This window comes from Bubalus kerabau, chromosome 13, assembly GCF_029407905.1.
Source record: "Bubalus kerabau isolate K-KA32 ecotype Philippines breed swamp buffalo chromosome 13, PCC_UOA_SB_1v2, whole genome shotgun sequence".
Taxonomy (NCBI): domain Eukaryota; kingdom Metazoa; phylum Chordata; class Mammalia; order Artiodactyla; family Bovidae; genus Bubalus; species Bubalus kerabau.
In genome coordinates this window covers 20529961-20546894 of record NC_073636.1, presented here as the reverse complement: position 1 = coordinate 20546894, position 16934 = coordinate 20529961, and the positions used below count along the sequence as shown (strand labels likewise).

Below are 16934 nucleotides of genomic sequence, written 5' to 3'. Positions count from 1 at the left end.
TGTAATATTTCTCTGCCTTTTCATTTTTTTTTAATTTACTGTGTTTGAGGTCTCCTTTTCCCAGGCTTCAAGGTTGAATTCTTTCTTCCTTTTGGCTTCTGCCCTCCTAAGGTTGGTCCAGTGGTTTGCAAGCTTCCTATAGGGTGAGATCTGTGCTGAGTTTTTGTTTGTTTGTTTGTTTTTCCTCTGATGGGCAAGGCTGAGTGAGGTGATATTCCTGTCTTCTGATAATTGGGTTTGTATTTTTGTTTTGTTTGTTGTTTAGATGAGGCATCCTGCAAAGGGTGTTACTGGTGGTTGGATGATGCCGGGTCTTGTATTCAAGTGATTTCCTTTGAGTTCTCACTATTTGATACTCCCTAGGGTGGGTTCTCTGGTAGTCTAGGGTCTTGGAGTCAGTGCTCCCACTCCAAAGGCTCAGGGCTTGATCTCTGGTCAGGAACGAAGATTCCACAAGTGGTTTGTTATGGCATTAAGTGAGATTAAAACAAATATCCAAAAATGAGAAGCCGAAGATGAATCCTAGACACATGGCAGTTACAAAATCAGGCAAATAATAATTAAAATAATGGAGTATACACATATATACCCTTGAGCAAAGTCAAAGTAATCCAATAAAAATAACGTACAGTAGATTGACCCAGCAAACAAAGGAAATAAAAAATTATATTTACCAGTTAAGAACAAAACTAACTAAAGCACAAACTGGAAAACAAAGTTAAAGCAAGGTGCCAAGTGGGGAATCAGATCAGATCAGTCACTCAGCCGTGTCTGACTCTTTGCGACCCTATGAATTGCAGCACGCCAGGCCTCCCTGTCCATCACCAACTCCCCGAGAGTTCACCCAGACTCACGTCCATCGAGTCAGTGATGCCATCCAGCCATCTCATCCTCTGTCATCCCCTTCTCCTCTTGCCCCCAATCCCTCCCAGCATGGGAGGGATTTTCCAATGACTCCCAGCATTGGAGTCTTTTCCAATGAGTCAACTCTTCGCATGAGGTGGCCAAAGTACTGGAGTTTCAGCTTTAGCATCATTCCTTCCAAAGAAATCCCAGGGCTGATCTCCTTCAGAATGGACTGTTTGGATCTCCTTGCAGTCCAAGGGACTCTCAAGAGTCTTCTCCAAAACCACAGTTCAAAAGCATCAATTCTTCGGCGCTCAGCCTTCTTCAAAGTCCAACTCTCACATCCATACATGACCACAGGAAAAACCATAGCCTTGACTAGATGGACCTTTGTTGGCGAAGTAATGTCTCTGCTTTTCAATATGCTATCTAGGTTGGTCATAACTTTCCTTCCAAGGAGTAAGCGTCTTTTAATTTCATGGCTGCAGTCACCATCTGCAGTGATTTTGGAGCCCAGAAAAATAAAGTCAGCCACTGTTTCCACTGTTTCCCCATCTATTTCCCATGAAGTGATGGGACTGGATGCCATGATCTTCGTTTTCTGAATGTTGAGCTTTAGGCCAACTTTTTCACTCTCCACTTTCATCAAGAGGCTTTTTAGTTCCTCTTCACTTTCTGCCATAAGGGTGGTGTTATCTGCATATCTGAGATTATTGATATTTCTCCCGGCAATCTTGATTCCAGCTTGTGTTTCTTCCAGTCCAGTGTTTCTCATGATGTACTCTGCATATAAGTTAAATAAACAGGGTGACAATATACAGCCTTGATGTACTCCTTTTCCTATTTGGAACCAGTCTGTTGTTCCATGTCCAGTTCTAACTGTTGCTTCCTGACCTGCATACAAATTTCTCAAGAGGCAAATCAGGTGGTCTGGTATTCCCATCTCTTTCAGAATTTTCCACAGTTTATTGTGATCCTCAAGTGGGGAATAAAACAATGAAAACCCAACTGAGAAATATGTTGAGAGGAAAGGAAAGAAAGAAAAGAAAGAATAGATATGCACAGTTAAATAGAGGTAGATGAAGATTTATATACATTAAAATTAAGTGCAAGGGGAAAAGAACAGTAGGAAAAGCAAACAAAGGAATAAATGTAGAAAAATAATAGGTTTAAGAAATTAAAAAAAGAGAAAAAAGGAAACTCCACAGAACTGCAAAAGCCCAATGTAGAGGGGGAGATTTATAACAACAATAAGAAATGTGACTGAGGAAAAAAAACTGCTCAAAAGCTTAGATTTCATAGTGCCAATAAAATCGACAACTACAACAGAGGGGGACAAAAATGAAAAAAGAAAAAATCCAAAAGAATCTACAGAACAAGTCAAAACAATAATAAAAGTTTTTCTTGAGTCACTGCTGTCAGAGTCCTTCCCCTCGCTGGGAGTCACGTCCACCTCACTACCCTAGGAGGCTCTCCAACACTGTTCTGATCTCTGGACCTGCTGTGGGGGCAGCTCAGATTCTAATCTGGTCTGACTCGTGTGTTCTTGCCTCCAATGTCCACCGCTATCAGAACTAGTGCATTTTCTTTTGTGGGAGCTCTCAATGACCTTTTATATATTCCATACACACAGAATCGTCCTAGTTGATTGTGTGGATTTAATCTTCATCTTGTACAGCTGATGGGAAGATTTTGGATCTTCTTCCTTAGCCACTCTACCCCTGGGTTTCAATTGTGGTTTTATTTCCACCTCTGCATGTGGGTCGTCCACTGGAGTTTGCTCCTGAGGCTGCCTTGGAGAACTTGGGTTTGCCCCTGTGAGGCCCAGGTGTGGAGGTGGTACAGCTGCTTGGGTTGCAGGGGTTCTTGTAGCACCAGGTACTCAGGGGAGTTGGTGGCTAGGGCAGCAGGAAATATAGTGCTCTAGAAGGGTATGGCAATCAGTATTGGCCAATACGCTCCAGTATTCTTGCCTGGAGAAACCCCTCCCTGACAGAAAAGCCTGGCAGGCCACAGTCTGCAGGGTCACAAGGAGTCTGACACTACCGAAGTGACCCTGTGTGCATAGATGCAAGACTTTTTTTTGCCTGTGGCAGCTATGCCTCAATGAGAGTTTAGCATGAAGGTGGCACAGCTGCTTGGCTTGCGGGGACCCTGGTGGCACCAAGTGTTCAGGGACATGGACTGACTCCACTGCAGGAGTTATGGCCCTATCAGAGTGTTTTTTCTAGCCTCTTGTAGCTGGCCATCAGAAGGCCTTTTTGGCCAGTCTTTCTGCATAGCTCTGCCTGTTCAGGCACTTAGAGGGCTCCCTTGCCTGGGATCCTTCTCTGTTGTTCAGCGCTTCAGACACATAGAGGGGCCCCCTGGCTGGGGTCCTACTCTGTAGATCAGTGCATCAGGCACTTAAAGGGGCACCCTAGGTGAAGTCCTACTCTGTAGTTCGGTGCACCAGACACTTAAAGGAGCACTCTGGGTGGGGTCCTACTTTGTAGTTCAGTGCTGGTTTTCTTCATGCACTTCTGTGTCTGAAGGTGTATTCTTGATGTATCTGTGGAGGGAGATGTACTCCACATCCACCTACTCCTCTGCCATCTTGTTCTCTCCAATTTGGATTTAAAAAAATTTTTTTTCTGATTGCTGTGTTCAAGATTTCCCAGACTGTGTTGAATAAAAATGGCAAGAGTGGGCATCCTTGTTCTTTGCCTGATACTAGAGAAAATGCTTTCATCTTCTCTGTTGAATATAATGTTAGCTAAGGTTGTCATATATAGCCTTTATTATGTTGAGGTATGTTCCCTTTAAGCCCACTTTCTGGAGAGTTTCTTAATCATAAATGGATGTTGAATTTCATCAAAGGCATCTATTGAGATAATCATATGGTTTTTATTCTTAAATTTTGTAATGTGTTACATATCACATTGATCTGCAGATAATGAAAAATCATTGCATTCGTGTGATCAGTATCAGTTCAGTTGCTCAGTCGTGTCAGACTCTTTGAGACCCCATGGACTGCAGCACACCAGGCTTCCCTGTCCATCACCAACTCCCGGAGTTTACCCAAACACGTGTCCAAGTCGGTGATGACATCCAACCATCTCGTCCTCTGTGGTCCCCTTTTCCTCCCACCTTTAATCGTTCCCAGCATCAGGGTCTTTTCAAATGAGTCAGTTGTTCTAATCAGGTGGCCAGAGTACTGGAGTTTTAGCTTCAGCATCAGTCCTTCCAATGAATATTCAGGACTGACTTCCTTTAGGATGGACTGGTTGGATCTCCTTGCAGTCCAAGGGATTCTCAAGAGTCTTCTCCAACACCACAGTTCAAAAGCATCAATTCTTCGGCACTTAGCTTTCTTTATAGTCCAACTCTCACATCCATACATGACTATTGGAAAAACCATCTCTTTGACTAGACCTTGGTTTGCAAAGTAGTGTCTCTGCTTTTTAATATGCTGTCTAGGTTGGTCATAGCTTTACTTCCAAGAAGCAAGCGTCTTTTAATTTCTGCAGTCACCATCTGTGGTGATTTTGGAGCCCCCAAATTTTTTGAAGCCCCCCAAAATAAAGTCTGTCACTGTTTCCATTGTTTCTCCATCTATTTGCCATGAAGTGATGGGACCAGATGAAATGATCTTAGTTTTTTGAATGTTGAGTTTTAAGCCAAATTCCTCTGATAAATCCCACTTAATCATGTATTAATGTATTGTTGAATATAATTCACTAGTACTGAAGATTTTTCCATCTATATTTGTTAGTGATTTTGGCCTGTAATTTTCTTTTTTTGTGGTATCTTTGTCTTGCTTTGGTGTCAGGTTGATGCTGCCTCATACCATGAATTTGGAAGTGTTCCTTCCTCTGCAATTTTTTTGAATAGTTTTAGAAGCATAAGGGTTAAGTTTTTAAGTGTTCGGTAGAATTCACCTGTGAAGCTTCTGAAGCTGGATTGTTGTTTGTTGTGAGTTTTAAAATTATTGATTCAGTTTCAGTACTGGTAGTTGGTCTGTCCATATTTCTGTTTCTTCCTGGTTTAAGTTTAGGAGATTGTACCTTTCTAAGAATTTGTCCTGAAAAGCTAGGTTGTCCATTCCCAACGTGGTAAAGAATCCACCTGCCAATGCAGGAGCTGTGAGAGAGGCAGATTCCATCCCTGGGTTGGGAAGATTCCCTGCAGTAGGAAATGGCAACCCACTCCAGTATTCTTGCCTGGAGAATCCCATGGAAAGTGGAGCCTGGTGGGCTACAGTCCATGGGATCGCAAAAGAGTTGGACACAGCTGAACGCTAAGGAACCAGCAGCAGCAGCAAGCAGTCTCTTATGATTCTTTTTATTTTTGTGATGTTGGTTATAACTTCTTTTTCATTTATTTCTTTTCATTTTTATTGATTTGGGCACTTCCTTTTTTTCTTGGTGAGTCTGGCTAAAGGTTTATTCATTTTGCTTATCTTTTCAAATAACCAGCCTTTATTTTCATTGATCTTTTTTTTTTTTTAGTTTCTATTTTATTTACTTCTACTCTAATCTTTATGATTTCTTTCCTCTGACTATTGGTTTTGTTTGTTTGTTTGTTTGTTTCTGTAGCTCATTTATGTGTAAGATTAGGTTGTTTATTTGATGTTTTTCTTATTTCCTGAGGTAAGCTTGTATTGCTGTTAACTTCCTTCTTAGAGCTGCTTTTGCTACATCCCATAGGTTTTAGATTGTCATGTTGTTATCTTTTGTCTCTAGGTATTTATTTCCTCTTTGATTTATTCAGTGATTCATTGGTTGTTTAGTAGCATATTGTTTAACTTCCACATGTTTGTGTTTGTTTGTTTGTTTGTTTTTTGCAGTTTTTTTTCTTGTAGTTGATCTAGTTTCATAGTGTTGCAATCAGAAAAGATGGTTGATATAATTTCAGCTTTCTTGAATTTGCTGAGATTTCTTTTGTGGCCTCACATGAGATCTTTCCTACAGAATATTCCATGTGCAGTTGAAAGAATATGTATTCTGCTGATTTTGTATGGACTGTTGTTCCATGTATCTAGATAATCCATGTGGTTTAATGTGTGATTAAAGTTAGTGTTTCTTTATTGATTTTCTGTATGGATCATCTGTCCTTTTGATGTGAGTGGGGTGTTAAAGTCCCCTACTATTTTTGTGGTACTGCCAGTTTCTCTTTATGTATTATTAATATTTGTTTTATGCATTTAGGTGTTCCTACAATGGGTGCATATATATTTACAGTTTTATATTCTTGGATTGATCCCTTTTTCTTTGTTTAATTCCTTCCTTTGTTTCTTATAATAGTCTTTGTTTTAAATCTATATACTTTTTTCTAAGTATTGCTATGCCAGGTTTATTTTGATTTTCATTTGCATGAGACATCTTTTTATATCACCTCACTTTTAGATGGTTGGATGTCTTAGGTCTGAAGTGAGTCTCTTGTAGGCAGTGTGTGTATCTTGTTTTGTATCCATTCAGTCACTCTGTGTCTTGATTGGGGCATTTATTCTGTTTACATTCAATGTGATTTTGATTGGTATGTTCTAATTGACATTTTGTTAATTGTTTTAGAATTGGTTTTATAGACCTTTTATCCCCTTTCATTCTCTTGTGTTTTGACGACTGCCTTTAGTGTCATGTTTGGATTCTTTTTTTGTGTATCTAGAGTAGATTTTTGGATTGTGGTTACCATCAGTTTTATATGTAGGAATCTCTCAATATACATGTGATTATTTTCAGTTGCTGATTTCTGCATTTTAAACAGTTTAAATGTTTTCACTTCTCTCCACCCCCTCCATGACTACTGTTTTTGACATCGTCTTTTACATCTTTTTGTATATCTTAACTGCTTATTGTGAATATAGAAAATTTTACTAGTTTAGTCTTTTAATCTTCCTACTAACTTTGTATGTGGTTGATTTACTACATTTACTGTATATTTGCTTTTAACAATGAGCTTTTCACTTTTGTGCTTTTTATGTTTCTAGTTTTTGCCTTTTCTTTTCACTTGGGAAGTTCCCTTAACATTTCTTGTAATGCTGGCTTGGTAATGCTGAACTCTTTGCTTTTGGTTGGTTGTACAACTTTTGATCTTGCCATAAAATCTGAATGAAAGCATTATGGGGTGTAGGTTTTCCCTTTCATCATTTAAAATACATCATGCCACTCCCATCTGGCCTATAGAGTTTCTGCTGAAAAGTTAGCTGATAGCCTGGCCTTATTGGAGTTCTCTTTTACCTAACTTGTTGCTTTCCCTTGTTTTACTGTTCTCTCTTTATCTGAATTTTTCTCATTTTAATTGTGGTGTGTCTTGGTGTGGTTGTCTTTGAAATGATTGTGTTTGGAACTCTCAGTGCTTCCTGGACCTTGATACCATTTCCTTTCCCAGGCTATAGGAGTTTTTCAGCTATTCTATCTTCAGACATGTCCTCTGCCCCCTTTCTCTCACTTCTCCTTCTGAGATTTCTATAATGCCAATATTAGGCTTGATGTTGGACTGGTTCATGATACAGCTGGCTGCAGGATCAGTGGTTATCTGACGCTTGTTCCAACCTGGTTAGGGATGTGGCCAAATCCCTGGGCAGCTGGCTGCGGGGCCTAAGGTGTTTAAATACTTGGTATTGGCCTACTGGTGAGTGGGCTGGGTCCTACCATGGCAGGCTGCAGGCCACAGTGGTCCTGGGGCTGGTCTGACTGGGCTGGTGGATAGGGCTGTGTCCCAGGGTGACTGTGGGCTCAGGTCCTCTGAAAGCAGCTACTGAGTAAGTCCCTTCCTGGCTAGTTGCTTGGCCTGAGGGGTCCCAGTTCTGGTTCTGACAGACTGGTGGGCGAGGCTCGGTCCCAATAAGCTAGAGGGAGTGTTCCAGAGTGGAGCTTGGTTGTGCCAGTGACCATGTGGTAGAAAGAACTTTCAAAATTGCCTGCCACCAGTGTCTGTGTCCCCATGGTGAGCTCCAGTTGCCTTCTGCCTCTCTGGTAGGCTCTCCAAGAGCAGCAGGTGGGTGTAATCCAGTCTCCTTTAAATGACTGATTCTGCTATGACTCCTGGAGTGTGTGAGATTATGTGTATGTTTTCTTAGAAGGCCATCTCTATTTCCCATAATATTCTGACTTTCCTGAAAGTAAGTCCCATTGACCTTCAAAGCCGAATGTTCTAGATGGCTTGTGTTGGTGTAGGACTCCTGGGCTGGTGACCCCAGTGTGGGGCTTGGACCTCTTGCTCCTTGGGGATAACTTCTGCAACTGTAATCATCCTCCCTTTGTGGGTTACTCACTTGGGGCTGTGGATCTTGACTATAGTGTGACTCCACTTCTCCCTATCTTCTTGTGGTTCCTTCTTTAAGTCTTTAGTAGAAGATCTTTTCTGCTAATCATCCAGTTTTTCTCATCAATAGTTGCTCTGTAAATGGTTGTAATTTTGGTATGCCCATTAGAGGAGGTGGGCTCAGAGTGTTCCCACTCTGCTATCTTGGCCAATTTGAGACTCTTTGACTCTATTTTAAAACCCATGAGATATATTATCCTTAGCTTGTTATCTAGCATCAATTTCACATTTTTATTACTATTAATTAGTGAATAATTATAATTACTCATTTAATATCATTATAGATTATGCAAATGATTCTTTAGTTACAAATAAAAAATGTTGTTCATATAATCTAATACCAGATGTTTTGTAATTCTAAAGCTCAGAGAAGGAAAGAGCTAGCCCTGCTATTTCAGATCTTTCACAGATCCTCAAGTCTCAAGATGGATCATCTTTTTTAAAGACTGCAAGTGAACATTTAACTGATGAAGATCTATCCCGTATAGTTTCATCAAAGAACTATGATAAAACATTCACAACAATGTTACAGCATGAAGAAATTAAAGATGCACAGTCTGTTGGAAAATTGCTTCAAGAGAATGAAATGTTTGCAGCATCATTCATCTCACCTTCTGTTGTTCAAAGAAGGGTACTGGGTACTGACATCTCAAAGGTGGTAAGATACAACATAATAAATTGAAAGCTTTTTATTTTAATTGCTATACTTCTTCAATATTTTCATTCAATGTTAATTTAAAGCATCAATATTTTCCTATTTAAATGGAATTTAAAAATTGCCTTTTGATTCAATTATTATTTTTTTTTAATTTATTTTGTTTTGGAGTACAGCCAATTAACAATGTCATAATAGTTTCTGGTGGACAGCAAAGGGACTCAGCCATATGTATACATGTGTCCATTCTCCTCCAAACCCCTATCCCATCCAGGCTGCCACATAACATTGAGCAGAGTTCCATGTGCTATACAGTAGGTTCTTGTGGTTACCCATTTTATTTTTTATTTATTTTTTTTTTAATAATTTATTTTGAAATAATTTTCGGTTCAGTTCAGTTTAGTCACTTAGTCTTGTCCGAGTCTTTGCCATCCCATGGACTGCAGCACACCGGGCTTCCCATTTTAAATATAGCAATATGTATATATTGATCCCAAACTCCCTAACTATGATAAAACCTATTATATATTTAGAATTTTAAAGGGATATTTGGGAATCAATATTTTAATGTAAAAGTTCTCATCTGTACCAACAAAGAATTTGTGGCTTGAATTATAATTTTAATGATAAATGGAAAGATATGTAATTTCTGAGACAGAGAAATTATTTCATGTTCATCTATAAAAATTTTTACATATTAAGATAATTGTGAGAGCATAGTTATTTTGAAATAATTTTATATACCTTAAACATGTCTTAGAAAATTATTAAATTGCCTTTGCTAAAATACAATTTAACTAGGAAATTCTTAGTTAAAATTCTGGGAAAAAGAAAAATGATAATGATATTTGACATATATTCATATATATATAAATGATATTTAACATATTCACAGTATTTTTTATCATGCAAGCTATTAAGTGGCATTATAAAAATAATTTTGTAAAGCCATTTGAGTTTGTCTAGAGATTGAATTAGGTGAAAATATAAATCTAAACTAGACTCATAATGTTAAAACATTGACTTGATTTATTTGGAATTATTTATGAAGAAGAATCACAATTTTGCTTGAGAAAGGTCCTTCCACACTATTAAGTGTTCCAAAATGTCCCTCATATGCATTAATTGTTTTCATTTTTAAGTTTGATACATTCAAGAAATAATGAAAGATAAAAAGTTTCTTTAATGATATTGTAGTTATAGAAGAAGGTAATTAGAGTTCTATGATGTATAATTTGTAATTACTTGTTTTAACTTTTGTGATTAAGGCTGATATTTTAGAAGAGAAATTAAAAACTAAGCTTGAAAAACAAACTTACCAAGAAGCAAGAGGATTTCAAGGTAAAAAGATTTTGTCTTTTGTAAGAAAAAGATATTAATGACTTTGTGTTCCCATGTTATAAGTAAATGAAGTGAGAACATTACTAAGTATAGAAATAACTTTTTAGACAGTCATGAGATAATATATAAATATACTGACCAATGTGTAAAGATTAATTTGGTGAGTTAACATACTGCTCAGTCTATCTTAACTAAACTTTGTGTAAAAGGAAAGTGATAGCTTTGTCTCAACCAAATAACAGTATTTGGCATTATAAATTCTTAACATAATATTATACCCCAAATTCATCAGAGTATAGCAGGAAAAAATATGCTTTGTGTTATAAATAATTAATGTTTTAGCTGGGTTTTGGGGTGTTCAATGTATATTTTATAAAACATCAGTTTATTCTTTTTTCCCAACATACATAGCTTTTATTATGACCCATCCATATCTTATTGCATTGGCTGAAACTTCCAAAGTAACTTTTTTTAAATAGTTATGATGCAAGGAGATCAAACCAGTCAATCCTAAAGGAAATCAGTCCTGAATATTCATTGGAAGGACTGATGCTGAAGCTGAAACTCCAATACTTTGGCCACCAGATACGAAGAACTGACTCATTGGAAAAGACCCTGATGCTGGAAAAGATTGAAGGCAGAAGGAGAAGAGAACAACAGAGGATGAGATGGCTGGATGGCATCACCAACTTGATGGACTTGAGTTTGAGCAAGCTCCAGGATTTGGTGATGGACAGGGCAGCCTGGCGTGCTGCAGTCCATGGGGTTGCAAAGAGTTGGACACGACTGAGTGACTGAACTGAGAGTATGGAAGTATCGCTCTTCTTTTGTGCTTTGAAATGAGAGTGTCTCTATGGTTTCACCTATGATAATTAGTTACCTGAGATAAATATTTTGATTATGGTCAGGATGTTTTCTTTTGCTCAGAGTTTATCATGAATTTTTAACCAGTAGTTGAACTCAATTTAATCAATTGACCCATTTTTTTTTCATTGTGATAAAATATACATAAAATTTGACATTTTAATCATCTTTAAAGTATAAAATTCAATAGCATCAACTGCATTCAGTGTTGTGCAATCATCACTACATCTATATCCACAACTTTCATCACCCTGAAAAGAAACATGTTAGGCAGTAACTCCCACTCCTGCCTCCATCCGGCCCCTGGCAACCTCTCACTTACTTTCTTCCACTTACTTACTTTCTGTGGGTTTGGCTATTATGTTTCATGTTAGTGGAATTATATATTTGTCCTTTTGCACCTGCCTGTTTCACTTAGCATAATATTTTCAAGGTTCACCACAGTTTAGCATATGTCCGAATTTTGTTTCTTTTTATGAACTGTGGTGTTGGAGAAGAGAGGTCCAACCAGTCCATCCTAAAGGAGATCAGTCCTGGGTGTTCATTGGAAGGACTGATGGTGAAGCTGGAACTCCAATACTTTGGCCACCTGATGCAAAGAGCTAACTCATTTGAAAAGACCCTGATGCTGGGAAAGATTGAGGGCAGGAGGAGAAGGGGACGACAAAGGATGAAATGGTTGGATGGTATCACCGACTCAATGGGCATGAGTTTGGGTAAACTCTGAGAGTTGGTGATGGACAGGGAGGCCTGGCGTGCAGTTCATGGGGTCACAAAGAGTCAGACACAACCGAGCAATTGAACTGAACTGAATGTATTAATGTATGACATACCACATTTTGTTTATCCATTCACCTGCTGATGGACATTTAGATTGCTTCCACTTTTGGTTAATGTGAATAATTCTACATGGAACATGGTATAGGATATCTGTTTAAATCTCTGTTTTCAATTGTTTGGGTAGGAGTATATTTGCTGGATCATAAAATAATTTTAAGTTTAGCTTTCTGAGGAACTGCACAACAGTTTTCCACAGTGGCTGCACTATTTTCTGTTCCTAGTAACAATGTACAATGGTACACACCCTTGTTTTCCTTTTTGTTTGAATTATGTTTATTCCAGTAGGTATGAAGTGTATCTCATTATAATTTTGATTCATATTTACTTAATTATTAAAGATTATATGCATCTTTTTGTGTGCTTATTGGTAATTTGTATATCTTCTTTGGAAAAAATGTCTTTACAACTCCTTCACCATTTTTTTTTTAATATTTAAAGTATTTATTACCTACTTGACTTTAAACCAAGTCTCAATAAAACACAACAAAATTGTGCCACCATATAAATGATATCCTCTTATCAAAATTAAATTAACTTGGAAATAAATATTTTAAAATCATGTATTTGGTCATTTAAAATTTTTATATAATTTTTATAAATTGTATATAATTTATTAATCAAGTAAGATATAAAAATGGAATTAGAAAATAGAACTTTTAATAATAAGGAAAATATTATATATCCAAATGTGAAAAATATTATTTAAATGGTTCTTAGAGAAGAATTTCAAAATTTAAATACTTATATTTTATTTTTTTATTAATTTATTTATTTTAATTGGAGGCTAATTACTTTACAATATTGTGGTGGTTTTTGCCATACATAAATCAGCCACAGGTGCACATGTGTCCCCCACGTCCTGACCCCCCTCCCTCCCCATCCCATCCCTCTGGGTTGTCCCAGTGCACTGACTTTGAGTGCCCTGCTTCATGCATCAAACTTGGACTGGTCATACATTTCACATGTGGTAGTATACATGTTTCAATGCTAGTCTCGCAAATCATCCCACCCTCACCTTCTCCCACAGAGTCCAAAAGTCTGTTCTTTACATATATCTCTTTTGCTGTCTTGCATATAGCATCATCATTACCATCTTTCTAAATTCCATATATGTATTAATATACTGTTTTGGTATTTTTCTTTCTGACTTAACTTCAGTCTGTATAATAGGCTTCAGTTTCATCCATCTCATTAGAACTGACTGAAATGGATTCTTTTTAATAGCTAAGTAATATTCCATTGTGTATATGTACCACAGCTTTCTTATCCCTTTGTCTGCTGATGGACATCTAGGTTGCTTCCATGTCCTAGCTATTGTAAACAGTGCTGCAATGAACATTGGGGTACATGTGTCTCTTTCAATTCTGGTTTCCTCAGTGTGTATGCCCAGTAGTGGGATTCCTGGGTCATATTTCCAGTTTTTTAAGGAATCTCCACATTGTTCTCCATAGTGGCTGTACTGGTTTGCATTCCCACCAACAGTGTAAGAGGGTTCCCTTTTCTCCACACCCTCTCCAGCATTTATTGTTTGTAGACTTTTTGATGGCAGCCATTCTGACTGGCATGAAATGGTACCTCATTGTGAGTTTTGATTTGCATTTCTCTGATAATGAGTGATGTTGAGCATCTTTTCCTGTGTTTGTTAGCCAGCTGTATGTCTTCTTTGGAGAAATGTCTGTTTAATTCTTTGGCCCATTTTTTCATTGGGTCCTTTATTTATTTTTCTGGTCTTGAGCTGCATGAGCTGCTTGTATATTTTGGAGATTAATTCTTTGTCAGTTACTTCATTTGCTATTATTATCTCCCATTCTGAAGGCTCCCTTTTCACCTTGCTTATAGTTTCCTTCATTATGCAAAAGCTTTTAATTAGGTCCCATTTGTTTATTTTTGCTTTGATTTCCATTACTCTGGCAGGTGAGTCATAGAGGATCTTTCTGTGATTTATGTCAGAGAGTGTTCTGCCTATGTTTTCCCCTAGGAGTTTTAGAGTTTCTGGTCTTGCATTTAGATCTTTAATCCATTTTGAGTTTATTTTTGTGTAAGCTGTTAGAAAGTGTTGTAGTTCCATTCTTTTACAGGTGGTTGACTGATTTTCCCAGCACCACTTGTTAAAGAGATTATCCTTTCTCCATTGCATATGTTTGCCTCCTTTGTCGAAGATAAGGTGTCCATAGGTGCATGGATTTATCTCTGGGCTTTCTGTTTTGTTCCATTGATCCATATTTCTGTCTTTGTGACAGTACCATACTTTCTTGATGACTGTAGCTTTGTAGTATAGCCTGAAGTCAGGCAGGTTGATTCCTCCAGTTCCATTCTTCTTTCTCAAAATTGCTTTGGCTATTTGAGGTTTTTTGTATTTCCATACAAATTTTTAAATTATTTTTTCTAGTTCTGTGAAAAATACTGTTGGTAGCTTGATAGGGATTGCATTGACTCTATAGATTGCTTTTGGTAGTATACTCATTTTCACTATATTGATTCTTCCAATCCATGAACATGGTATATTTCTCCATCTATTTGTGTCGTCCTGATTTCTTTCATCAGTGTTTTATACTTTTATATATATAGGTCTTTTGTTTCTTTAGGTAAATTTATTTCTAAATATTTTATTCTTTTTGTTGCAGTGGTGAATGGCATTGTTTCCTTAATTTCTCTTTCTGTTTTCTCATTGTTAGTATACAGGAATGCAAGGGATTTCTGTGTGTTGATTTTATATCCTGCAAATTTACCTTATTCATTGTAGCTCTAGTAATTTTCTGGTGTTGTCATCAGGGTTTTTAATGTAGAGGATCATGTTATCTGCAAACAGTGAGAGTTTTACTTCTTTTCTCATCTGGATTCCTTTTATTTATTTTTCTTCTCTGATTGTTGTGGCTAGTACTTCCAAAACTATGTTGAATAGTAGTGTTTCACCCATTTTTTAATTGGGTCATTTCTTTTTGTTGATGAATTGTAGAGGTTCTTTATATGTTTGGGCTATTAAACCTTATGGTTTGCATATATTTTCTGTCATTCTCTAGGTTGTTTTTCACTCTCTTGATAATATCCTTTAATGGATAAGAGTTTTTAATTTCATGAAGCTCACCTTATCTTTTTTGTTGTTGTTGTTGCTTGTGCTTTTGGTGTTATATATGAGAATCCATTGCAAAATCCAAGGTAATAGAGATTTATTCCTATGTTTTCCTATAGGAGATTTATGAATTTAGTTTTGAGTTAATTGTTTTATATGGTATGTTCTGAAAAAGTATCAGTATATGGTTTTCACTCACAAATAGCAGCTCATACCTATTAATGGTTGGTCAGAGCAGTGACTTGGGATCTGAAATGGGATGTAGAGCAGCAGTTCCAGTCCCATACCTGGTAAAGTTGCTGTAGTATCCTGATTCTGGAGAGCAGTTGGGGTCAGTGGGGTTAGTCTCACTGCAGTGCTAGCTCTAGCCCCTGGTAGAAGTTGCAGTGGCAGGAACTCCAGTTATCTCTGAAAGCTGGCTATAGTGCCTTTCCATATGCATTTATGCAGGATATGGACTTAGCTGTTGTTGGATGGAATGTTCTATAGAAATAAAAAACCTCTGCAGAACTCTTAATTTATATATATATATATATATATATATATATATATATATAGTTTTGTTCAATTCTGTTTCCCTCTTGATCTTAGTTGTTTTATTCATTGTTTAAATTTGGACTATTAAAGTCTCTGAATATTATTGTAGTGTCTCTCTGTAATTGCATATGGTCAGTCATGAAATATCACATGTAACATATTGTTCTGGAGGTGGACTCCTTGATATACATACACAAATACAGATACACATATTCATACACATATATACCTACATAGACATAAATGCATATACACAGGTATATTTTGAAATCATGAGTTCTCATGAATGTCTTTGATTCTAATTTATCCTCTCAGGTCTTATTTTTTCTTTCCTTTGTTTTGTATGTGTATGTCCTTTCTTCTACAGTGTGAACTTGACTCTGAACAACAGCAGCACATTTACTCATTTGATGTATCCTAAGTGCTGCTAAATTTGTTTGAGAATTCTTTGCCATTTTACTTCCATTTTAGTATTTTGTTGATTTTATTTTGCAGGCGATATATACAACATTAACCTACTTCCCAAAGTACAAGCATGCAAAAGATGTACAGTTGTCCCTTGGTACCCACAAGGGATTGGTTCCAGGACCCTCCTAGATACCAAAATCCAGAGATGCTCAAGTCCCTTATATAAAATGGTGCATATATTTGCATATAGCTTATGCATATCTTCCCAAATATTTTAAATCATCTCTTGCTTACTGATAGTACCTAATACAATGTGAACACTATGCAAATAGTTGTAACAACAATGGAAATATTATCTAAGTAGTTGCCAGCACATGGCAGAGTTTTCCTTTTTGGAACTTTGTGGACTTTTTTCTGAATGTTTGCAACCTGCAGTTGATTGAATCTGTAGATGTGGTACCCACATATACAAATGGCCAACTGTACTTAGAGAACTATCTATCATTCCTTCTGTACTCCGCAGCCCTACTGTCAGCCCCCTGAAGGCAAATAAGTATATTGTTTTCTGATTTAACTGTCTAGTGTTTTGTTGTGTAAAGATTAGTGTCTCTGTTTCTCTCCACTTTACCCCCTCATTTCCCACGTTTTCCTCCTCAAATGGTAACATACTGGATATCTTCTTTTTCTTTTTTTCTCCTTTAACATTATGTGCTAGAAATAATAAAACACAACCCCATTAAAGCTATTTTCATGTCACACCTAGCTTTATGGTAATTTAGTTGTTGCTGTTCAGTCACAAAGTCATGTACGAATATTCACAACCCCATGTACTGCAGCATGCTAGGCTCTTCTGTCCTCCACTGTCTCTGTCTCCTGGAGTTTGCTTAAATTCATGTCCATTGAGTCGGTGATGCTATCTAGCCATCTCATCCTCTGCTGCCCCCTTCTCCTTTTGCCTTCAATCTTTCCCAGCATCAGGTTCTTTTCCAATGAGTCGGCTCTACCCATCATGACCATAGCCAAAGTATTGGAGCTTCAGCTTCAGCATCAGTCCTTCCAATGAATATT

At 37.3% G+C, this 16934-nt stretch overlaps 1 protein-coding gene across 7 annotated transcripts in view; it reads left to right on the top strand.

Annotated features, from left to right (window-relative positions):
* CCDC7 (coiled-coil domain containing 7) overlaps positions 1–16934 on the top strand; it is a 262345-nt gene that overhangs the window by 62779 nt on the left and 182632 nt on the right. For 2 of the 7 annotated variants that reach the window (XM_055543752.1, XM_055543753.1), the window contains exons 17-18: positions 8561–8809; positions 10075–10147. The exons of 2 other annotated variants lie outside the window; for them this stretch is intronic. In XM_055543752.1, coding sequence (XP_055399727.1) covers positions 8561–8809; positions 10075–10147 — 322 coding nt within the window. 3 more of the 7 variants (XM_055543755.1, XM_055543754.1, XM_055543757.1) reach the window with 3 other exon arrangements.